A 25,253-nucleotide genomic window follows, 5' to 3' on the forward strand; every position below is an offset into this window, starting at 1 on the left:
CCTATCTAGTGATACTCTCAGATGTCCTATTTGCTTTATCCTTGTCCCCAAGAGTGGTATTTTGTTTTAATGCAGTGTAGGCATCAAAACGTTGATGAATACATCAAAAATTTTCAAGTTACCACATGCCTCATCTGTCTTCTGGGACCTTACATTTGAGGACCCAGTGATTCTCCTAAGACACTAAGTTCACACATCGTTGGTTCATTGTGGATCCTGTGCTCTAAATATTTTAATGGATAACAAAGATTCAGTTTCAATAGACAATCATTATTTGTGAGTCAGTTTTGTCAGGTAACATGAACACATTGCAGGATTAGTTTGGGGGTGAGAATTCTGAACGTGGGCATCTTAAATCCACGCTCACATATTTTCCTTCCCATGCTTGCTTTTTTCATGCCCGTTGCCCCCTTGCTTCTTCCTCCAATATCTGATGTTCTTTTATCTTTTCCAAGTCCATAAATTCAACTAACATAAGGGAAACAGCCCTGACTGGGAGATTTAGTTTAGTATAGTATGCCAATGGCTACCTGTGTTGTAAGGTGGGTTCCAAAGATGTAGCTGGTGGACACCTGATCCTTAGAAGGAATACAGTAAAGCAAGAATGCCTTACTCTCGTGGTGCTGCATGCCAATTTATAGATTGCGGATTCTTCTTCGTGGCTTTCTTTAAAGTCAGGATTTTGTATTGTGCCATAGTACCATACTACAACAGAGAAACAAATGTGCATATGTTTTGTAGAATAATTTGGATTTACATCAAAACTTCACAATTGCCTGTCTTTAGACTCAGGCTTTTCCTGAATCTCAGCTTCATTATCAGTGGTGTATAATTGTCAGGGATGCTATGTTGAAAAAAATAACATAAACTATAGTATAATAAGTTAGAGTATAAATCCTAAATTCAGGCAGAAGCAGCATATGGAAGGTGGTGAATGCATTATAAAGGGACAGAAGATAAAATCAAGACATTTTATATGATAACAACTTCGTTAAAAGTTCTTATGGGAATCCGGAGTTATTTAGGAATATGTCCTAATTTTAAGTGAGCCAAATATAGTTTTAGAAACATATTCATGGTCTTAAGTACAGTAACAAAGTGTAAATGTTCATGATTGAATATACTTTTTAAAATTAAAAATAATTGATTGAATTACCTAAGTGCATTGGAGAAATGCTTTCGGTTCTTAGAATATAATAAATATGGACTGGCTCAGGAATAGATTTTATAGCAAAGTGTGGTTTAGCTTTTTGAGGTGACTCTTTACATTGTGCCCCTCTCCTGTCTGATGTCTTACAATTCTTTTTTACCCACAGATTTACCAATAAAGAGATATAGAGAATATGAGCTGGTGACACCAGTTAGCACAAACCTAAAAGGACACTATCTTTCCCATATTCTTTCTGCAAATCACAAAAAGAGGTCACCCAGGGATGTGTCGTCTAACTCAGAGCAATTGTTCTTCAATATCACTGCATTTGGAAGAGATTTTCATCTTCGACTAAAGCCCAACACTCGCTTCCTAGCTCCTGGGGCTGTTGTGGAATGGCATGAGACAGCTCCAGTGCCTGGGAATACAACTGACCCCGGAAAGAGCCATCAACATGGAAGTGCTTCGGAAAGAATCTGGAGATCAGAGCCTCTACAGACTAGCTGTGCATATGTTGGTGACATCATGGACATTCCAGGAACCTCTGTTGCCATTAGCAACTGTGATGGTCTGGTAAGACTCATTTCCTTTCCTGTGTGTGTGCACATGGGAGTGTGCAGGTGTTGGCCTTCAGTGTATCGCAAGGTAGAGGTGGAAAGGAAACCCAACTCCAGGCAGCTTGGTGGGTGGGGCAGACGCCCTCTGCCCTGCAATTGTTATAGCTTATGTATGCTGCCTTGTCCATCTTACAACCTTCTGGATTTCCTGAGTCTTGCAGGAACTTCATTCCCTTGGGAGGACATGACTAGACAAAGGTAACTAATAATTGATAAAGCATAGTGTCCTTCTTGCTAGGCTATCATATTTCTAGGTTAGAAACACTGAGCTACCCAGCCCCAGAATTGTCCCTACTCTCTGTAGATTTCTGGAACAAACTTCTGCTTCGGTAGACAACCTCTTTCCCGATATTGTCTTCTCAACTCTAGCCACAATTCTGTCAGTAGAGGTTGTTCCAGCTATCCCTGAGATGACCATGGCTCCCATCCCTGTCATGCCTGTAGCATACACAGCCTTTGATGGCCTGTGGCAGGAGGTGTTGGCCTGCTTCACCTTCTAACTTTCCTCTCGGAAGTGAGTTCAGGGGAAGACGTCGTGATAGTGGCAGGTAGTTTACACTGGGGTGGGGAAACACTGTTGCTAGAAGCCCTAGACGACTATTTCTTTTCTCCGTAGAGTCCTGCCATGTGATGTTTCACACCACTAAATTACTCACTTGAATAGTGACAGCTCATACTGATTTTTGTGCTTTGTAAGTTTACTAAAATACAGGAATGTTTGATATAATCTTATATCATGAGTTTTGCGGTTTTTTTTAGACTTACTAACACACTGTTGCCTTGTTAATTAACATGGTTTGTCAGCAGGGGAAACTGGTTGGGAGTGGAGGAAATGGGTAAGTTAATTGCTTTTCTGGGTTACTGGAGGTCAGTGATTTCCTTCTGGGCTGCTTTTAAGATCAAGGGAGATTATCAAGCACTAAGGTTTTCCACATTTAAAAAAATACTTCTAACTTCTGATGAAAGTATTAGGTTTTATCTAGTAAAAATGGCATATAAAAAAGATAAACAGGAAAAGTTTGACTGAAAAAGATGGGAGGTGTTCTTTCTCCTCTTCCTTCTTGCCCTTGAACCTTTGCTTCTCTGAGGGTTAGAGCAGGAGAACCGTCATAGCATCAGGGGTCCTGGACGCTAAGGTTAACAGTTTCGTAATGATGGATGGATGTCTTTTTCAAAAATATTAGATAGTCACATCTGGTGAATATCACAGGCATTTTATCCTTGTTGGATCTTTTGGGCAGGACCAAATGAACTGTGTGGGCAGTTGCCAACTTCTAACAAAAACATCCTCAGGGCTTCTGCTTTGAGATCTGGTCCCTTCCAACACACGCCGTTGCATTGCTTGCCTCAGTAAGTCTGGTTGCAGAGGCACATTTTTAACCAAGCCTGTTTTCAAACGACTCCGACAGTGTGCATGTGATTGAGAACATTTGGTAACTGTAGATTCAGCTCAATCTGGTAAGTGAAATGTTTGGCCCTAAAAATAGGCAGGGCCATGTAGCCACTGGCAGGGCACTTGGAGAAGCTGGTTGGTGGGGACTGACCTTTAAGATGCTGAGGGTGGACATCTGCTTCTGGGAGCTGAAGCTGCTCTCTCTAGGCCAGCGTCGTCTTACTGTTTTCTTCCACAAGATTCTTGTGGAAGTGGCTGTGTCCCACTGATGGGCAGAGAGAGGGGAGGTCCATGCCTTTCTAGTTTATATACTGACTTTCGAGGTCATAGAAACTCTGAGGAAGAGAAGACTGAAACTGTGTTTCCAGGTCAACATGAGGCCGTTTTCAGATGAAAGACTCTGTAACTCTAGTGTATAGAGGGAGATAAAAAAGAAAGTGGCATGCGATTGGTAAAAGTCCCCCATTTATTTGATCTGTGAGACCATCACTGTTGCAAGCTTGCTTCTTAAACTACGGCTTGCTTGGTCCTTCCATGCCCCATAGTCGCTGATGATGTTGTCTAGTTTTGTGTGACCTATGCCAGGTTTGAGCCTTCACCCACGTCATCCACCTTGTCCTCCCTTTCCATGCAGCGAGGCAGTCAGTTTGTACATATTTAAAATAAAAAGTGATGGCTTAGCCCATCATTTAATCATTATTATATCTCCTGCCACTTAATAACTGACGTAGTTTCTTGAAGGTACTGAGGAAATGCGTAAGTGACTGTGAAAACAGTAGTCAGAGCCCCTTACATTACTTTTGTGCAAATTATACTTGAAGCAAGAAGATAAGAACATCATGGAGGTGACACGATGCCCCGTGGGGGGTTCTACTTTGAGACCGCAGATTTTCTATGAACTAAGCCTACCTTCAAGAGTCCCCTAAGCTTGGTGATTATGGTTCCAATTAATCTGATTGTAGAAACCCTGATCCAAGTTAGGACAGCCGTGAAACACTCACGTGTGCCAGGCTTTGTGCATTTGATGCATGGGGTGCATATTGAAGTAGGCCAGGCTTAGCCTTTGTCTTTAGTGAGAACTGGAAATAAGGTATGCAAAATCATAATCAAAGAATCAGGCTGATATCAAGGATGCTACACAATGAGAGGGGGGACTGTGAGAACTTAGGTGATGGAAAGAGTATTCCTGCCTTGGATAATGGTAGTCTTGATGGAAAAGCTGTACTCTGATGTTCGAGAACTGAGAAGATGAATGTGTATGTTAGCACAATCAAGGGTGAAGGAAAGGAAGGGGTGGGAAGAACTGCAAACCTCTAGGGTCACATGATTGGGGAGAGCTTGAGAAGGTTGATTTCATGAGGTTTGTAGCCCATGCAACAAAAGTGTGGGAGGGTCCCTGTAGAGCAGGCCCATCGTTACCTGAATGTAGGACAAGGATGATAGATTATGAAGGGAAGAAAGAGAAAAAGAAGGCCATCTCACAGATGATGCTCAGATGCATGGCTGATACTGTCGGGGTTACCTGGATGTTCAGGATGACGACAGGGCAAAGATTGATGGAGCCTATTTTTCCTCATAGAACATGTCCTGGAGGCCTGTGGACTTTGCCATTGGTATTTAGACAGGTTCATACAAACAGTAATTTCTTTTTCTAGAGTTCCTCAAATTTTCTATGAGAAGTATAGAACTTGCTTTTAGAGAATCAGAGTCAATTCCCAAAATCTCAGGCTCCCCAACCTTTAAATCTGAGAAGGCAAATTATATTCTTTATGAAGATTTATATTAGTTTGGTTTCTTCCATCTGGTATGTTTCCCATATCTTCTTGTCTGTTTACATTCTGATCAGGTTTCTTCATTCTGTCTCTAAAGGGTATTTCTAATGCCTTTTACTGATTTCTGCTTTCACACAGAAATTAAAGTAAAATGCAGATGAAGATAATATAATTTTATCTAATCAATGTCACTAAATTCTTGAGGGCAAACCAATAATTCCTGTACTAATAAGGGAGTTGATTTGATATTCATTCATAGTTTATGTTATAGTATCTCTCTCCTTTTCTTGGTGTATCATGACATTGAACCTAGTGTGTCATACATTTTAGGCAGGTACCCAGTCGCTGAGCTAGATCTCCAGCCCCATGAGACTTTTCAGTTGTTTAGAGAATAACATCCTTTATCCCTGTGTTCAAGTGTCAACTGTAGCTGAATGTTGTTTTCATTTTCTCACTCATCCTTTAGCTGGCTATTCTATGCATTTTTATGGCCTGGGTATTCCTTATGCAGATATTTATGATTTTTAAATATGTTTTTATTAATGGACATATTCCTTTGTCTCTTGGAACTTGTTTTGTAAAGTCTGTTTTGCCTAAAGTTGATATATGGGATGGGCTTTCCTTTTAATTAACTTATCTCTCTGGACCTAAAGTGATTTTTTAATAAGCATTGTATAGTAGAATTATTGTTTTATTTTATTATATATGTTTTCTTTCACTCTATATTGCCTGAGATTTTTCAAATGGCTATTTTTTTTTTTTGCAACAAATATCAGGGGGTTTTGTGATGAAGTGAATGGTCTATCCGAGGCCCTCTTCCATTTTGTTTTCCGTCTTTATCTAAAGGGACCAATGGATTCTCCTACTAGGTCTTACCTGTAGAATATTGGAATTCGCAGATGAGACCCAGAGTCTCAGGTCTGAGTAAGCCAAGAGGGCAGTCTGCATGCCTAACCTTTAGCAAGCAAGAACTCGCCACGAATGAGGAATCCATTGTGGTGTCTGTGGAGAAGGCCCTGAGAAACAAAGAACTCTGTGTGTGGTGTTTATTTGAGTCATAATAGACGGTGAAGGGCTTGCTAGGGTATTTCCTAAACTCTTTAAATTGGATAGAAATTCCCTATGATGTAGTAAGGATCAACACCCACACACATTGTTATCTGGTGAACGATATATCCACTCAAGCTGCTTCTTATCCTGAAATCTTTACTCATAATACCACTGAATGTGACTGTGTTTGAAGAAAGGACATTTTAGGTGATTAAAAAAAACTGTGGTCATTAGATTGGGCCTTAAATCACTGCTCTGAAAAGAGGAAGTGATTTCAGACAAAGACAAGCCAAGAGGCAAGAGCATAGCAGGATATGGAGATGAGAAGGTGTCTCTACTGGCCAAGTAGAAAGGCCCCAGGAGAACTACCAGCTTCATGGGGCGGAGCTTCCAGCCTCCAGAACTCATTCATGAATTCCTGCTGCTTAAACATCCTATGGCATTCTGGATTAGGAGTTCCCAGAACTCTGAGTTATGTTGCAAAAGCAGTGTACCACTGACACGATTCTTTTTTAAATAACTAATTTATCCTTTGACAATTTCAGCCCTGTGTATAATACATTTTGTTTATGTTCCCTGCCCTCCTTGTTAACCCTCTTTCACCTCATCACCTCTTTGGGTTTGTGACCTGGTTTGCCCATCAGTTTGTAACATCTGCATCTATACAATGGGCCTATCCATATTCAGTTATGGTTTGGAGGGCTGGGGGTTCTTGGGCTTGATCACTCCCTGATATCTTACTCATCCTCCCTTGGATAGCCTACACCATGTAGGCAGCCCTGGTTGTGTATTTTCTTTAAAAATAACCCATTTTATATGTATGTGTGCTTTGCCTGCCTGCATGCCCTGTGCACCATTGTGTACACATTGGCAGAGGGTGTTGGATCCTCTGAGACTGAAATCTCATTGTAAGCCACCATGCGCTGGAGGGAATATAACCTGAGTTCTCTGAAAGCATAGCCAGGACTCTGAACCACTGAGCCATTTCTCCAGTCCCTATTTTCCTTTTGAAAATCCATTTTGTGCATCTCTGTCCTGATTGGAGAATTCAGCCCATTTACATCTAAATTAATTACTGACAAAGAAAGGTCTTAATTTTGATGTGTAGCTTCAAGTAGTTGATAGTAATTGTCTCTCATTTCCTATATTATTATTTTCCTTTATGTTTAGGTGATTTTTTTTGCAGCAAAACATTTTAATTCTTCTATCATCATTTTTTTGTATATATTCTTTAGCTGAATTCTTTGTGGCTATGTTGGAATTATATTTAGCATCTTAAAGTGATAGCTTCTTGTTCTGAACCTAGTTTTTTTCCTAGCTTAACTTTTAACTTTACTTAGATTTTTTTGATGAAAATGACAACTGTTTGTCAGAAATGTATATTTACTATTTTAAACTTATTTTAGCAGTGTTAAAATATAAAAACTCTGCTCTTTTAGTAGCTCTGTCTCTTCTTTCAATTTTGGATGTCATAAAATTTTATATTTGTGAGTTTTGTGTCTAAAAATTTAAACTAAGATATTTAACTCCTTAATCTTTTTAAAAACTGTTTTATTAAACTTTAAAAAAATTAAAATATAACTTTTCCTCCTGCCTTCCCCTCCAATACCATCCATGCCCCCCCCAAGACCCTTCCCTGTGACTCCCCAGTTCCCTCTCAAATTGATGGCCTCTCCCTCATCGTCTGTTATTGCTACCCATATATTTAAGTGCATAAATATATAAATAAACCTGAATCTGTTTAACGTGGTTTGTGTATATATGATTTCAGGGCTGACCACTTTGTTTTGACTAACCAGAGTCTTATCCCTGGGAGAGACTAATTCTCTTTTGCTCTCTCTCTCAGCAGTCTTTAGATGTCTGTAGTTCTTTGTCTAGGGACAGGGCCCTGTGAGGTTCCTCAGTTCTGTGTCAACATGTCCATTGATATTATCAATGCTTAGGTTTTGTTTAGCTAATCGTATTGTTAACATATCACAGGCCAAGCTTTCTGACATTTCTAGAAGACAGATTCTCACATAGACTTGAGGTCTTTTAGCTCTTACAACCTTTCTGCCTCCAAGCCCCGCTTCTTTAAATTCTCAGAGCTTCAGTGCAGGAGTTGAGCTCTTATCATGTGGTGCTGGGCTCTCTATGATCCTGCATTGTGAGCTGTTGTGGTTTTCTGTAATGGGCTCCTTTTGCTGTAAAGAGAAGGCCTTTGAATGAGGGATGAGAGCTACACTTATCTGTGGTTATACAGGTAGGTTTTAGGATCCAGTTAGGAATCATGCTTGGCTAGTAGTCAGGACAGTAGTAAGTTCTCTTCTAAGATTTGTAACCTTGCTAGGCCTGGATAAATGACCAAGTCTCAATACCAGTCATGATTTTGCTCTTATTGAATGGACCTTAAGTGTAGTTAGACAGCTGTTGGTGACTGCCAAGATATGAGTGACGATACTGCACCTTTAGAGATAACTTGCCATGCTGGTCATTATTACAGTTCATTGGCATCATAGTTACGACTATTGGTTGCTTCTCTCTCTTGACACTTACATAGTACTTTCCGGTACTATGAAAAATAGAGTGTAGGAAGGCTTTCAAGTTAGATCCAGCTTGAATATCAGGAGTCCTGCGTTTGAAGTGTGTGGTGTCTTTATCAATAGGTCTTATCTTCACCTCCAAGAGGCAGCCAAGGGCAAAAGCAGTAGCTCTTTTGAGATTTATTGTTTTGAGAGTCACTTAGACTGCCTTGACTAACAATTCAAATGAAGATATTTTCATGCCTGTTGCTGGGGTTTTGTTAATTGTCAGCCCAGTGGCATAGTTTCAGACACACACACACACACATACACACACACACACACACACACACACACACACACACCTATCTATGAATAATGTGGATACCCATATACTTGTATGTATTGTGTCTCTTAAATCATGTTATAAGTCAAAGTAAGATTATATACCATTATCAAAAAATACTAGCTTTTGTAATCCTCCATTACTGAATTTACCTTTATGAGGTCTTGCTTTTTTCATATGATTTTAGCTAGATGCCTATTATTCTTTTATTTCAACCTGTGTCACTGTTGGTGTCTGTTGCAAATGGACTCTAATGGTAACACATTCTCTTAGCTTTTGTTCATCATAGAATATCTTAACTTCTTCCTCAAATTTGAAAGGCATTTTTTTCTGGATAGAGTTTTTGGGTGATTTTTTTCTTTTTAATGCTTTTATCAGTATATAATTATACACAATAATGGGATTCATTATGGTATTTTTATACATGAACATAATGTATTGCAATATATTCATCTCCCCATTACTCTCTCTTGTCCGCCTTGACTCTTGATGCTCTCCTTTCTTTGTCCAAGTAGCCCCTCCTTTTGTACTGTCATATCTTGTTTGTTTGTTTGTTTGTGGCCCTATGACTTTGGCTAACACTGTGTACAGGAGCATGGACAAGCATTTGTTCAGGGGAATACTAGCAGTTGCACCACTGAAAAACTACTGCCCTCCATCAGTTACTCAGACATTAGTTATTTTTTGACATTTTGATTTTTTTTTTTCGAGACAGGGTTTCTCTGTGGTTTTGGAGCCTGTCCTGGAACTAGCTCTTGTAGACCAGGCTGGTCTCGAACTCACAAAGATCCACCTGCCTCTGCCTCCCAAGTGCTGGGATTAAAGGCGTGCGCCACTACCACCCGGTGACATTTTGATTTTATCTGTCCCTGCTTTTTATTCTCTAAAACATTTTAGGTGAAATGATGCAGATAAGCATACTGAGGCCCAGCTATGCAAGTTCCTCTTGCCTCCACATTCTCCCTTTGATTTGCCTAGTAGATATGCCATCAATGCTTTTAGATATTACATCTTTTGGCTTTATTTATATTCTTTGGAATGACCCATATTTTCTGTTTCTTAGTATTCCATGTGAGTTTTTTCTTTTATGTTAGACATTTCAGGCTAAAAACTTTGCTGGTAGGCCACAACCTCTTGGTGATGCAGAGATTAATGGAGATGGGTTAAATTAAGATGTAAGAATTAGCCAATAAGAAGTTAGAGCTAATGGGCCAAGCAGTGATTTAAATAATATAGTTTCTGTGTGATTATTTTGGGTTTGAACTGCTAGGTGGTAGGGAAATGAACTAGCAGCCTTCTTACAACAAATTGGCACCCAACATGGGGCCCAAACCCATGACCCTGAGATTAAGAGTCTCATGCTCTACTGACTGAGCTAGTGTGGGGTTTCTTTTTAGTGTCCTTCTTCTGGCACCCAGTGTGGGGATATTTCAGGACTGTGCAGCCTGGAACCAACATGTGGCCTTCCTTGCAACGAAATGGTTGGAGGAAAATTAATTCTTTTGGGAGTGGTCACAATTTTGGATTAGAAGCAGACAAACCTGGACTGTATTTCCATCACTTACTGTTCTTAGTAACCCCAACAACCTTTTTTGAGTCTCTTTCCTTCAGTGAGGTGGGAAGGGTGCTTGTCCAATCAAGGCTTTGGAAAGGATGTCAATGCAGCCCTGATCACCAAAGACTCTTACTCAAGAGCCTTTCTTTTTAACTGCTTAGGATTCTTTATTTTAATATTTTCTTATTAATACTTATTAATACTATTGTATTGATGATTAAGGATGAAAAATGAAAGGTAGTGTAATCACCTAACTCAGACAGTGAACTCATTTGTTGAAAACACAGATTGCTCTGAAATAAAGACTTTAAGGAAAAAAAAAATCATTGTAAATTTCAGGTTACTTTTCCACATGATGCAGGCAAGCCTGTTTTAACAATTCCTCAGAGGGGCATGCTGATCTCTGTCAACCTGGAGACTTGAAGTATGGCAAAGCCACACTTCACATCTTACTCATTTTTCTCCCTTGCTACGTAGGACATTCTAATCTATGTTCTGTTTGGAGACGTCTTGTTCCATTGACTGGATTCTTCAGTTAGCAGAGGGAAGGTAACCGTGACAGCATATCACATAGCAGGAAAGCAGCCTCTGGTGCTGACAGGCTTCCTTTAGTGTTGTGATGTAGCCCACATCCTAGTTTCAGAAATGTCAATGAGGTAGAGGTTGTAATGTTGTTATTCCTTAAGGTTTATTGCAGGCATGTATTTCAAGTTATGAATTGTAATGTGAGATGTTTTTGAGATAGGAAGATTTCTGTGACCTTGGATGTTACTACCTCCCCTTTTCCCTACCCCCTTCCTTCGTCCCTCTGTCTTTCCATCTCTGTCTGTCATCACTGTTTCTGTCTCTTTCTCTTTGTATGCACATGCTATGGAGGACAGAGTTCAGTGTTGGGTGTCTTTCATCAATCATTCTCCACCTGGGTTTTTGAAAGAGCCTCTCGCTGTACCTGGGTTCGCAGGGATTATTATTATCAGGGCTCCTCCTCTCTTCATCCCCCCCAGCCCTGGGGTTATGGGTGTGCACTAGGGATCCAAACTCAGATCGTTATGTTATATATCAAGCTCTTCATTGACTGAACCGTTGCCCAGATCCTGGGGGTCATACATATATTATGATTGTCTTCCTTAGTCTATTTATTTTGTATCTCAGTGGTGGATAACAGTCTACCTTATCTTTATTTTTATCTCATCTGCAGTCTTCTATGACAAATAAAACCAAGCAAAAAACCTGGCAAGGCATGTGCATTCTTTTTTATTTTTCTTTTCTCAGTTGTTTTATGATTACGGAAATAATGACAAGATTCTTGGTTTTCAAATATCAACATAAGATACTTCTTACAGTTAATTTATTTTCTTGTTTTGAGATTATAATTTAATTATAACATTTCTCCTGCTCTTTTCTCCCTCTAAACTCTCCCATATAACATACCTGCTCCCCTTCAAATTTGTGACCTTTTCCACTAATTATTATTGCATGCATATATGTAAAGTATAGACATATATTTTCCTGTTCAGTTTGTAGATTGTTGCTTATAAGTATGTTTTTGGGGCTGACCATTTAGCACTGTACAGCTAATTGGTGTGCTTTTCTCTCGGGAAGATCAAAGGGTGTGAATTCTTGACCCCGCTGGATGCAATTTCAGATCACGGGAACAGAGGTAGCAAGGGGCTATTCAGCTCCAACTATTGCTGGATCCAATTTTGAACCTGAATGACCCTATCAAAGTGGGCTCTTGGGGATGTAGCAAGCTTTTGTTTACCTAACAGGATTTTCTCATGCCAATTAAAAATGTAGGCAAATTCTGGCTTAATTCTCCATCCAGTGATTTCCTTCAGGTAGAAGATGTATATGGGACAAGAGGATCGTGTTGCTCTTGCTAGGTGTCATTTGACAATAGCAGGTCCCATCTCAAGGTAGGCTCTAGAGCATGTGACTTCTGAAAGAAGGGAATTTGCAAACATTAGCAAGGCAGGTCCAGCGGGAAACATTTTATTTAGCACTGCCCGTGAAAAGCAGCACTTTCCATGTGGGGACTGGACTTTTAGGATAATACCTCCTTTTGGAAAAAATCAGGATATTTGATCTTACTGAGAGTGTGCCAGTATTTCAGGCTCTTCTGGGCAGCCTTGGTCACTCCTTCAAGCTGCATACCTGGCTCTGAGAGGTATTCACTGGTTCCCAGAGCAAGAGCGCAGCCCTAACTTAGCGATGTGGATCCAGATAAAGTTAAGTCACCGTGAGATCTCTGTTTGGTCAGCTGCACCTCATTGCTAACTTTGGCTTCAACTATGGGACCACATCTACACTTAGAATATAAAGGTGGGCAAAGAATTTGAGCTATTTTGTTCCTAGCTCCTACCAACTGATAGTAAGGTTTTCAGACAAGGATCTCTCTTGGTAATCCATGCTTAGAAAAGAGTAGACAAGCGTTAATCTATGAGAATGCTCTGAAATTGGCAGAGTTCCCATCCTACCATGCTGTTCTTCTTTTATGTACTTAAAACTAGGGTGTCAGTTAGATCGATGTGATTTTCGTGCACTTACTGAATCTTAATGTTTTGAAACATTTTATAAACCTGACAAATTACATGGTGAACTGCTTTTCCTACATTAATAACTAAATAAATTTTTATTTATTAATATCACCATCATTGTGTGGGTATGCATTGTCATGGTGTGCATATGGAAGAGAACTTGGAGGGATCAGTTTTCTCCTTCCACCTTTCCATAGGTTCAGGGGATCAAGCTCAGGACTACAGGACAAGCAGTTAACCTGCTGAGCCATCTCATTGGCCCTCATTTTCCCTACGTTTTAATCATCAAGAATATAAAATCTCTGGTTGGAGTCCCAGTGGGTGCAGATGACACACTGTGTCTACTCTTTGATTATTCTTCCTGTGAAACAGTTAATCCCCGGTCTGTTGGGTCTGATGTCACAGTTACAGACATTTGCAATTGTCATGATGGATGAGTCTTTATGGCTTCGGGAAACTAAAGTTTGGAAATGTAACTATTAGCTTCCCAAGATTCCTTCTAGGAGCAGAGTTCCATGGCTCGGGAGATAGGTTTTGTGTTCTTTATCCTTACGGACAGTGCATTCCTGACCAAGGGAGAGATCCAAGCATCACACTGGCCCTTGCTAATGAGTAATGATGAGGGTTGGTTGTTTACTCATGGGCTGCAGTGGAAACTGTATGAATGAGTGTTTATATTTCCAGACTCTGAGATATGCTTACTTTCTAGCAACACATTACCCATTGTTTTGGGTGTGGTTTTTAGTATACTAAACATGAAAAGTTCTGTGTTCTTAAAGGCTCCAAGGAACCTGACTGCTACTGCTGTTTTTGAAAGTGTTTTAGCTTGACTCTAAATAAGATGAGGAAATAAAACCATTTTAAAAGCATAAAATGTATTTATTATATAATTAAGTTCAATGAACTGTCCCTCGGATGGGCTTTTAGGGACACAGCAGTCACCTCAGGGTAGGGATGTTGTGCCACTCTAGGCAGGCATTTTGCTCTCAGGGATAGCTTCTCACATGCTGCATTTACTGGATGTACAACCAGACCAATGATTGTCCTTGTTTTCAAGGGCATCATGACCTCTGGGAGGGCTTAGAAAGACATAGATTTATAAGCCCTGTCCCAGAATATCTTCCTAAGATCTACTAAGTCTACAGAGCATCCTTAAACTTCCATTGCTAATTCTTTGTCAGTGAGTACCAGACTGTGATACTTGATTGCTCTTCCTTTATAAGCCTTAGTGCTGGTTTTCCCTGGCCATTTTCATCTGGGTTCTCCAGAGGAACATATATGTATGTGGTCTCCAGAGGAACATATATATGTATTTATTAGAATGGCTTACAGACTGTGGTCTAGCTCATGCAGCAATGGCTGTCTACCAATGGAAGGTCCAGGAATACAGAGCTGTTCAGTGCATGAAGCTGGATGTCTTAGCTGTTCTTCAGTGTACCCTGAAATCCTGAAGAAGTGGGCTCTAATTCCTTTAAAGAAATGGAATTGCCAGTGAGAGGAAGAACAAACAGGCAAAGAGAGCAGACTTCCTCCATCAGTGTCCTCTATATAGGCTGCCGTCAGGAGTTACGGCCTAGATTAAAGGGGGACCTTCCCACCTGTAAAGATCTAGGTTGAAGGTGTATCTTCTCACCTCAACAGAACTGGATTAGAAGTGGGTCTTCCCACTTCACATGGTTTAATTAAGGAAAAGAAACCCTCACAGTGTAGCTGGCTGCTTGGGTCTTAGTTAATTCCAGATATAGTCAAGTTGACAACAAAGAATAGCCATCACATCAGCTAACCTGCTTTCTCTTGTAGGAATTTTAACTTTTTTTTTTTTTGTCTGTACTACTGTCTTGGCCCTTGCCTACTGCTCTGTTATAATTCCAGCCAGCTAGACTCAGCATCTGTCGGCTTTAGACTGGATTATGTATGAACAACTACAACTTCCTCTCAGTCCTCTTGGTTGGAAACTACACATTCTTCAGAATCACATGAGTGCCATCTCCTAGGGCTGTGGTCAGGTTCTGGTAAAACACAGAAACTTGGTGAATGTGAACCAAGTCTTTTAACATGCCTTGAGCTTTGGGTTCCTCCTATGATTCAGGCCAACATTTACTGCTGGGGCTCTGAGGTGGTTCTTTGTGTTGTGTTAATGGCCATGAGTTCCTAAGAAGTGGCTGTGAGTTTCTGAAGTCATTTGTTCCTACTGAATGAGGCAGGTTGTTCCTGGTGTACCACCATTCTCTAGACTGTCAATCATCTATGCTTTAGTAGTTTTGTCCTCTCAGATCCTTGTGTGTCAACTCTGCAGTCTGTCCCATATCATGGCTCCTGACATGAGACAGAAACACTGGGCTTTTGTCTTAACAACAGGCTTGGAATTAGAGAGAGACTAAGCCAGTGTCTAACTCCAAAACCAGCTCTATATATTTAGAAATATAAATACATACATATTATGTGTTTATATATATATGTGTATTTGAGACACTTTTTACTCCGTTAATGATTGAAGCTTATTCTATATTCTTCTTTCTTAGCTCAACTTTCCTAGTAAATCTCTATTACATTTGATGTTTCTCTAGAACTTCTGATTTAATAAGGCTCTAGCCTTATTAAAGTCATTGTAATCTCTTCCCCAGATATTCTGGGATCTGCTTTCCAGCTCATTTGGTCCATTCTTGCCTTTCTCCATCTGTCACTGAGCTAAAATGCTGTCTGAATTTAACAAACTTCTGCCTGTTTATAAGTCCTTCAAGGGGCTTCCCAGTAAATTCAGACTAATTGCCAAAATTCCTAAAATCCTAATCCAATGGTTCCCATAACCACTGTCTTATACATAATAAGCCTTTAAAGAACATGAGCTCTCCCTATCCATTCCTCTCCCACCTGAAGAGATCCAGATCAAGTGGACCTGTGTAAACCCAGCACAAGTAGCATGCAAACCCAGCAGATGATTCCAGCCTGCATCAGTTTGAGATTTCCTTTTTCTCTTTAGGGGGCCTTGTGGGCACAGAATCCTCTGAAGGGCATCACCATGGAGTCACTGACTGGAATGGTCATGAGGGACCCAGATTTATACTTCTAACATAGTCTAGAGTAACACTGCAAGATTTGCTCTTCACCTGCTAGTGTGGTGCAATTATGCTTTTTTGATTTATACTTATATTTGGTCATTCTTGTTGTTTTGGTTTGTGTTTTATTTTGTAAACAATCTCCATTTCTCCTATCTCTGGCCTGCTTTTTCTCCTCAGAATAGTCTTTTCTAGAATGCCAAGTAGAAAATCAAGACGTTAACACACATCATTGTGTATTGCATTAAGTTTTAAAGAGCGGTTTCTTGGCCTTTTGACTGAAAGCTGAGAAGTCAGTCTGGTGTAGCAGTGGCTCCAACCTTCTTGTTGATGCTATTGTCACCTCAAGTCTCTGGTGAAATTTGCTGGGGGTGGGGCTTGCAGAACCCTTTCCATGGTTCTCTGACAATGGCTGATAACAATGACTGTTAACAAATTAATGTTAGCGGCCGTTGGTGTGAAGTTTGAAGTTGACGATTGACTGCCACGGTGAGAGGTGAATTACAAAAACCTTTATTTATTGCCTTTAGTTTTACCTGTATAAAATGCTCACAAAATGAAGACCTATGTGGGAACTTGCAATAGTTAAAGATTTCGAATCTCTAGCCGTTCATGGGAATGGATGCTATCTACATTAGTAATATCTCAAAGCTCTGGCTTTCTTTCTTTTTCCTCTTTCACTTTTTGTTTCCTTTCCCATATGATTTCCCAAATTGCATCATCTTGACTTTAACCCACAATTGAGTTTAACATCGTGGTAGGTAAAGGCAGGGTTATTCTAGTTTACTGCTAAGAAGCAGTAGGAGCAGAGCAAATCACCATGATAACCTGGATTTGTGTGTGTGTTTAAAAAACTTTAAAAAATTTATAAAAAGCATTATGCTGTGGCTTAATTCTTTAGAAGTAATGCAATGTGCTGAAATATTGACTTCTTAGTTAAGGCTGACCCTATAGCAATCTGACAAGTGCTCCTGAATTCCAGGTTTCAGGAACCTTGACCGAATGAAACTTCCTGAATACATGGTTCCTCTCCCTTTGGTTTACAAAACCATGCACTTGTAAGTCATGCTTTCTTTGCCTATTTCTCCTTGAAAGAATATAACAATGCCTCTCAAGGAAGAACAGAAATCCATACCTCTTCAGTGTCTTGGGCTGTACGACTGAGTTTCCTAAATTTTATTTATTTTTAAGTTTTTTTAAATTAAAATATAGATAAATCATTTTTCTTCCCTTTTCTTCTTCTAACCCTGACCATGTGTATACCTCCATCCCTTTTTCTCTCAAGTTCATCACCTCTATTTTGTTAATTGTTACTACATATATGTATATGTTAATACATATATATATATATATGTATAGTTCTAACTGTGTAGATGCAATCTGCTCTGTCCATGTAAAATGACTTGTATTCATATTCTCTCAGGGTTGAAAAGTTGGTATTGCACAAGCAACTTGGGGGCTTTTCCCCAGGGAAGACTGTTTCTCCCTCTTTTAGAATTTCTGAATTGCCTGTTGTTCTTTGTCTTGGGTTTCATGTGTTCTTCCCTCCATCTCTCCATGTTAGCATGCCTGTTGGTGTTGTCCTTGTTCAGGTCTTGTTTAGGCAGTCATGTTTATTCCCTAACGTTTATCTTTTGGGTTAACTCTCAAGATTCGTCATGTTCTTGTGATTGAATTTTTACCTTCCCTGCTTCTTGAGAGGGAAGAGCAGACTGACTGATACCTGGGCCAAGCTGGACTGAATCAGTCACTCAGTCACCTGTTCTGGAGTATCTAATCTGTGTTAGTGCCTTGAATGCTGCAGATGCCCCAGGCAGCAAACGTAGGTGTAGAGTTTACAGCCGTGGAATTTGGATCATGGGAAACACTTCCAGGCTATGTCAGTCACTCAACGGAGTGAACATTGAAAAGGTGTCATAGTTCCATAAAGAAAGGGGAACTACTTTATGATCTAACTTTATAATAATATAATTAATTTATAATCTAACTTTAAGTGATCTGAGCTAGGGGCCAGGCAAGGGTTCTCTGGAGAAGGATCAGTTTGCTGCTTTAAGTGTTCCCTGGAAATACTGCTTTTGTGAAGAAAGAGATCAAGGAGACATAGAACCAGCTTAGCAGCAATGGCTGAGGTAACGGGAGCTTTAGGAGAGCTCTCAGTTGTCAGAGGTGACAGTAGATGCTATACCGCTAATGCTAGCTAAATGTGTGAGCAACGTGCCAAGCATAGAAATGGTCTCAATCTTGTCAAAGTTCTTGTCTGTGTATGAGGAACCAAGGGAAGTGAGACTCTTAGCAGGTTTTCATAAAACTCCCGGCCACCTTCCCTCTGAGCCTTCACTTTTGATTATTATTTTTTGCTGATGCCTGTGAAGTTTTTTTAATATTCCACTTAGGGAACTTGAACTAAATATAGATACACATATGCGCATCTCTATACCTGTATGCATTCCTTGCTTATGTATACGTATATAATGCATATAAAACTGTGTGTATCATTGTATAAAGTAACCCATGTGGGTATTTTAATATGTATAATATATATTACATATCATTTCATTGTTTTTTAAGACTAAAACTTGGGTTTGGGGGATGCAGGGAGCAGATTGAAGTGCCAGGCATTGTTGGTCTTTGTTTTCATACATTTAGTAATTCAGATATTTACTGTATACTGGCTATACGAGACATGCTATTCTTCTTCTTGGGTCTCTAATTGTTTAACTTCACACAGAGATCTGAAATCACGCAATTTAGCTTTGAGCAGAATCACTAGATGGGGTATACAGACGAGTGTTGGTGATTAGTAAAGGGAGCTGGGCTGTTGTCTTTCCAGTTTGGTGCCTCATTTCAGCAGGTGAGTGCCTTTGTCAGTGCCGGTGAAAATCCACACCTCAGGCCTTATCCCTTCTTGCTAAGCAGCTCATCCCCAGCCACAGTAGCTGCTTATAGCTTTAAATAGCACACATGTGGCCTCTGCCAGCTTCCCAAGCCAGCTAGGGTTACTGTGGGGCCAGGGTGGCACTGACTCTCTGCGGTCTGGGCAAGGCCAGGGAAGAGGCCAGAGAAGGGGTTAGTAAGTTGGCCAGCTGCCTGGGCACCGGTGCAAGGGAGTCTTGGAGAGGCACAGCAATTTCCTGCTTTGGGTGAAGCCATCGAAAGGCTAGTGCTGGCTGGGCTTAGGCTTTCTCATTCTTTTGTAGTACTTCACTGCCCACTCCCCTTCTATCCAATGTTTCTCTCAGAGGAGATTTTGATGTGTGCTGTTCACAGGTACCTAGGAATGACTTAAGGAGAGCCTAAAAAAAAAATTCTCTCTTCTCCAGTTCCTACTCATGTTGCCTAGGATTTACTTTATTAGAAAATGCATATATTGCCGGGCGGTTGTGGTGCACACCTTTAATGCCAGTACTCGGGAGGCAGAGGCAGGCAGATCTCTGTGAGTTCGAGGCCAGCCTGGTCTACAAGAGCTAGTTCCAGGACAGGCTCCAAAGCTATAGAGAAACCCTGTCTCGAAAAACCAAAAAAAAAAAAAAAAGCATATATTTGCCATGATGCTTTTAATGCTTTCAATGCTTTTATCGCATTTGCTTGTTTGGTGTATGTGATGATGTATGCCAGGCATGCATGCTGACATCAGAGGGCAACTCCTGGAGTTGATTTTTATCCTTAAAGCACATGGATTTCTGGAGGACAACTCAGACCTTCAGGCTTACCAGCAGGTGCCTACACCACCTGAACCATCTTACTCTCCCCAAGTTATAGATTTCTAGCTTTGATTACGTTGCCAAAGCGACTGAGTCAACTTGTTCCTGAAGGCATAGATTGTTGAGGAAACAGGAAGGCCATTGGGACTGGGACATGAGCATGGATCAGGAAGTGGGTGAGAAACTTGGAAGTTCTTGGGAAAAGAGAACTTCAGATGGAGACACAGGGAAATACCACATGCATTCTGTATTCTGTTTTTCATAAGTTTACTCAAGAAATGGCTGAGAACCTGGGAAGTTCTTGGAAAAATAGATCATCAAATGGAGACACAAGCAAAGAACACATGTCTTCTGTATTCTGTTTTCGTGGGCTTATTTAGTCTAACCTTGAAGTTGCCCACTTCTCTGCTTTGAAGGCTGAGGTCAAAAGAAGATCAGCAAATGCATTTCTCAAAGTTCCTTCAGGGGCCGACCCATCTAGGTGACTGGACTGTTTCCTATGTGTGGTTAAAACTAGCTTCCTGTTTGAGACACGCTAGATATGTTAGTAGTTTTCATTACTTTTCTTTTTTCTCCCCATGCCTGGCTACTTTTGGTGGGGTTTGAGGGAGAAGTTTGAGGATGGGTTTTCTCCAGGTTTACTTGGCATGGCTGAACACTGTTTGTGGGAAAAGCACCTACTTATCCATCTTTTACCTGATCCAGGTGGCTCACCTAGAGTTCGTCTCGTATCAGACATTTGTCCCACTGAAATAAAGTCATGTACGGGGAAATCTTTCTGACGTGATGAGCAGGAATCGTGACATCAGCCTACGGATGCCTTTCCCAGTATGCCTGGCAGGAGAGTAAAAGTCCTGGGTTTCAGCCCTAGGGCCATAGGGTCCTTGGCTCCTAAAGGAGCTTTCTGGTTTATACCCGAGGAAACCCATTCTCAGAGGAATTCGATGATGGGAGTGACCGAATTTCCCAGTGGCAATGCAGAAAACCAGGACCCAGATGTCACAAATGTCACTTCTGCATTCAACACCTTTCTACCCAGCACCCTGTGTGGTGCTTTGAAAGAAAATGATCCCTAAAGGGAGTGGCACTAATGGGAGGTGTGGCCTTGTTGGAGGAGGTGTGGGCTTGTTAGAGGAGGTGTGGTCTTGTTGGAGGAGGTGTGGGCTTGTTAGAGGAGGTGTGGTCTTGTTGGAGGAAGTGTGTCACTGTGGAGGTGGACTTCAAGGGCTCATATATGCTCAAGCCACACCCAGTAAGACAGACCACTTCCTGTTGCCTGTGAGTCAAGATGTAAGAACTCTCAGCTACCTCTCCAGCACTCTGTCTGCCTACAGGTCACCATGCTCCCTACCATGACAATAATGGACTAAACCTCTGAAACTGTAAGTGGCCGCCTCAGTTGGATGTTTTCCCTTATAAGAGTCGCTGTGGTCAAGGTGTCTTTTCACAGCATTAAAAACCCTAACTAAAACAGCCAGGTGTAAGTCCAGAGTGCTTCACGGAGGCCTCATGCAGCGCCCTGTTCTGTCTGGTTCTGTGTGCCTGACCCACTCACTGGACTCAAATGAACCAGGAGTAATGGAGTGATCCGTGTCAGCATTCCATTCGGTTGACACCCTTGGACCTGGTTTCCATGTAGTGCAGCTTCATGCTTGAGAAAATTCTGGCCAAGGAGACTAACAGGGCATGTTTTACTTACTACTCATGACAAGAGCACACTAGGTCAGGCTCTACCCTGGAAGGAGTGGCTGCTTCCTGACTCCCCCACACTGGACATAAAGCTGTTCTGTACATCAGTTTCCTCACTAACTAAATACTTCCTCACTACCTCATAGGTTATGCCAAGCCATCAGTGATTCACAGGAACCTGTAATACAGTGCCTGAGGCATTGTTTACCAAACTATTCTTTCTACATTTTCTCAACGCGTTACTTATGTAGTCTTGTCATTGCCATAGAACAGCTCTGATGCCAACTGATCTAGGAAAGGCGTAGTGCTGTTTTCCTGGGAACTTAGATCGGTGACGCTTCTGAGGACCAGCTGTGCTTCTTTTCTTCCTGCCTATTTCCCCTCAGTCCTTCCCTTTCTTCATTCCTAAAAGCTCACCTGTTTCCATATTTCTGAAAGGACTTGGGATGGCCATGTCAGGAGAATGCAGGACTCTTTTAGGACAGATCACAAGACTCAGTGAAGGAAACCAAAAGAAGAGTTTCAAGTATATGAGCTAAAAAGAAAAAAGGTGGGGAGGGAGGGAGGGAGAGAGAGAGAGAGAGAGAGAGAGAGAGAGAGAGAATGAAATGAGAAATAAAAGTTTTTCTGAAGTTGATATCTGTTAAACTTTAAAACAAAAATACATTAGGGAAGAGAGTTTTGGAAACAGCAAAGTACGTTGTTTCAAAGCGTTTTCCCCAATAGAGCCAAACCCGTCAGAAGTGATGTAGTTCTTTGTGCACACATTGAATCTTGATGAAGAAACTGTCCTTGAAAGGGCGATACCCTTAACAAGTTGTGCCTTCTTATTCTTTCCGACATTTGAAATGCTCTCATTATGGTTCAGGTCATATGTTAAAGATATTTCTCAAGTTCTGCCTGGAAATAATGTCATGATGAGTCACTTTTGAGTAGGCTGCATATTGGTAGGCTCACTAGTTTTGTGAACTAGCAGAAGCAATAGACATATCATACAATTATTTTTTTAAAGCTTTTAAGAACATTTCAATGTAGAATTTTCATATCTGCTCTTATTGAAATGAAAGAAAATATGTAGAATTGTTTGGCTGTTACATAAGATAAGTCATACATTTTTTTCTTATCTACATAATTTTAATCTTACTGGTATTTGTATACAGTTTTACTGTTTGACTTAATTTATTTTTATTATATCAAAAAATAAAATTATTACTACGGAGAAACCCTGTCTTGAAAATCCAAAAAATAAAAATAAAAAAAATTATTGTAAGAATATGTGGTTTTAACATTATATCATAAGACCCTGGTGTTTTTTGTCTTATTTTGGTTTTAATTGACATCATTATGTATCTCTGTGGGTGAAATATTACACTTTGATCCTTGTGTATGTAACAGGAGTCCTGGGCCTGAGATGGCAGGGTCCAGGATGTCAGGTCTGGCCACTTGCCTCAAAGACAGAGAACAGAAGTGACAATGAAAAGGCAGAAAGGGATTTTCATGAAAATGGATGTTTTGAGACGGTGGAGAGAAAGCATCTCCACCCATCTTTAGGGCCGAGGCATTGGTTTGCATAGAGGAAGGACTGTCCAAGACGTGAAAGGAGTGCGTGAACAATCTTAGGCTGAGTTTTGTGGTCATTACTGTAGGGCAGATTTTACAAGGTCATTCTGCAGATATCCCTGTCACTTAAGGTGACAATCCAGTTCCTGTGAGATGATTGCCTCAGGTTAAGGTTAGTCTCCTCATGGGGTTATGAGTCTGTAAGACTTCACTCACAGGCTTATGATGATGAATGGACACCATTAGGCATCTTAGAGTGTAATTTTCTTTTTTTTTTTTTTTTTTTTTTTGGTTTTTTCGAGACAGGGTTTCTCTGAAGCTTTGGAGCCTGTCCTGGAACTCCCTTTGTAGACCAGGCTGGCCTCGAACTCCCAGAGATCCGCCTGCCTCTGCCTCCCAAGTGCTGGGATTAAAGGCGTGCGCCACCACCGCCCAGCGAGTGTAATTTTCAAGTAAAAAAAAAATAGGGTTATTTTTGCGGGCTTCTGTTATGCTTGTTAGGATGCAAGGAAAGCTAGTGTTGCATGGTTGTGCATGCCTGAAGTCCTAGCACTTCGTAGGGTACGGCAAGAGGATCACAAGTTCAGGGTCAGCCTGGACTGCATAGCAAGACTTACTCATAAAAGGCCATATGTTACCCTTTCTCCCAAAGTGAATAAATTGCTTCAGAATTCATTAATAGCAAAATAAGTCACTATTCTGTCACTGACAAAATAGCTGAGAACATCAGCACAAAGGAGGGGATTTTGGTTTTGGTTTACAATGAGAGGTTTTGGTTCTTGGATTCTTGGGGGTGTGTTTCTAGACCTGTGGTAGGTTGGATACCATGGTAGGAGGATATAGCTGCTTACTTTACTGCCTGAAAGCAGAGAGAACAAGAGCAAGGGCTTGGGGACAAGGTGAACCCTCCAAAGATACATGCTTCCTCCATCTGAGCCTCACCTTCTAGTAGCCAATTCAGCAGTGGACTCATCAGTGGGTGAATCTCATGATGAAGTTAGTGTCACATGATCCAGTCATCTCAACAGTGCCACCAACTGGGGACACAGCCGTCAACACAAGTGTAGGAGGAGGGTGCTAGTTAGTTCCCAGCTGCTTAGTCCTAAAATAATCATATAGAAACTGTATTATCAAATCGTTGCTTGGCTCATTAGCTCTAGCTTCTTATTGGCTAACTCTTACATATTAATTTAACCCATTTCTATTAATCTGTGTATTGCCATGTGGCTGTGGTTTACCAGATAAAGTTCTGGTGTCTGTCTCTGGATGGGCTACATGATTTCTCTCTGACTCTGCCTCCTTTCTCCCAGCATTCAGTTTAGTTTTCCCTGCCTACCTCTATTCCCCTATAGCTCTGCTATAGGCTCAAATAAGTTTCTTTATTAACCAATGATATTCACAGCATACGGAGGGGAATCCCACATCAGTCTTTAGATCCTCAAATGCAGATTGCATATGTATACCTTTATTTTTATTTAAATTTTTAGAATACTGAATTATTATCTCTTTGCTATAAAAGATGTTATTGGGCAATGTTCAAGATTTTAAAATTAACAGCTATTCTTTCAGTAAAGAGACTGTTGTCTTCACCCATCCATTTTGCTAGGTAAAACAGTCTGAAGGTAAGAATGTGTTTTCTGTTTGAGATGATAAGGCTGAATTTGAAACAAGTGTCAGTATCATAAGAAAACAACTCACTTTAATATTGGCCTGGTTTTAGACACTTTCTCCCCAGTGCTGCTTGAAGTTAGCGTTTTAACTTTCATAATGGTTCTAACCTTTTAAAAATGTCTTCAGCATTGTTAATATTGTCAGAACTGAAGATTGTTCTTTTTTGGTTATGATTCATTTCGGTATCAGTTCCCAAGCAGGGTTACATAAGTGAGGTGACTGAATAGAACAGGGAGCTGTGTGGGAGACTGAAAATTCCAGTTGATGATAACTATAATCAGCCTGCATTTAGCCTCAAGTTAGTAATGAAAATGGCCCAATTTCGGAGAAGTGCTTTTTTTTTTTTTTTTCCCTTTGGGTTCCTTTCCACAGTACCTGAGATGAAATGTAGACTTGGGCTTTGGGGTGATCCCAGTCCCCTCTCAGTTTCTGGTCCCATGACTGACTCCACAGGCAAAAGTGCCATCTCCCCAGGAGTACGGTAGGAGGTGGTACTTAATTCCTTTTGCAGGAGTAGGACATTCATGGACCTGTAAAGTCACTTGGTTGGAGAGAAACTGAGTAGATTGAGATTCATTTAATGAGTGTGTAAATCCTGACAGGTGTCGAAAGGACCAAGCTCTGTTATGAATGCTGAGGGCGAGGCTTGTCCCAC

The 25,253-nt window shown here is 40.7% G+C and overlaps 1 protein-coding gene across 1 annotated transcript in view; it reads left to right on the forward strand.

The window, feature by feature from the left end:
- Adamts3 (ADAM metallopeptidase with thrombospondin type 1 motif 3) overlaps positions 1-25,253 on the forward strand; it is a 205,247-nt gene that overhangs the window by 18,532 nt on the left and 161,462 nt on the right. The window contains exon 3 of the mRNA XM_041671598.1: positions 1,317-1,723. Coding sequence (XP_041527532.1) covers positions 1,317-1,723 — 407 coding nt within the window. The remainder of the gene's footprint in view (positions 1-1,316; positions 1,724-25,253) is intronic.

Source organism: Microtus oregoni, unplaced genomic scaffold, assembly GCF_018167655.1.
Source record: "Microtus oregoni isolate MIOR12 unplaced genomic scaffold, Mior012 000021F_ref0000039, whole genome shotgun sequence".
In the NCBI taxonomy this organism is placed as follows: domain Eukaryota; kingdom Metazoa; phylum Chordata; class Mammalia; order Rodentia; family Cricetidae; genus Microtus; species Microtus oregoni.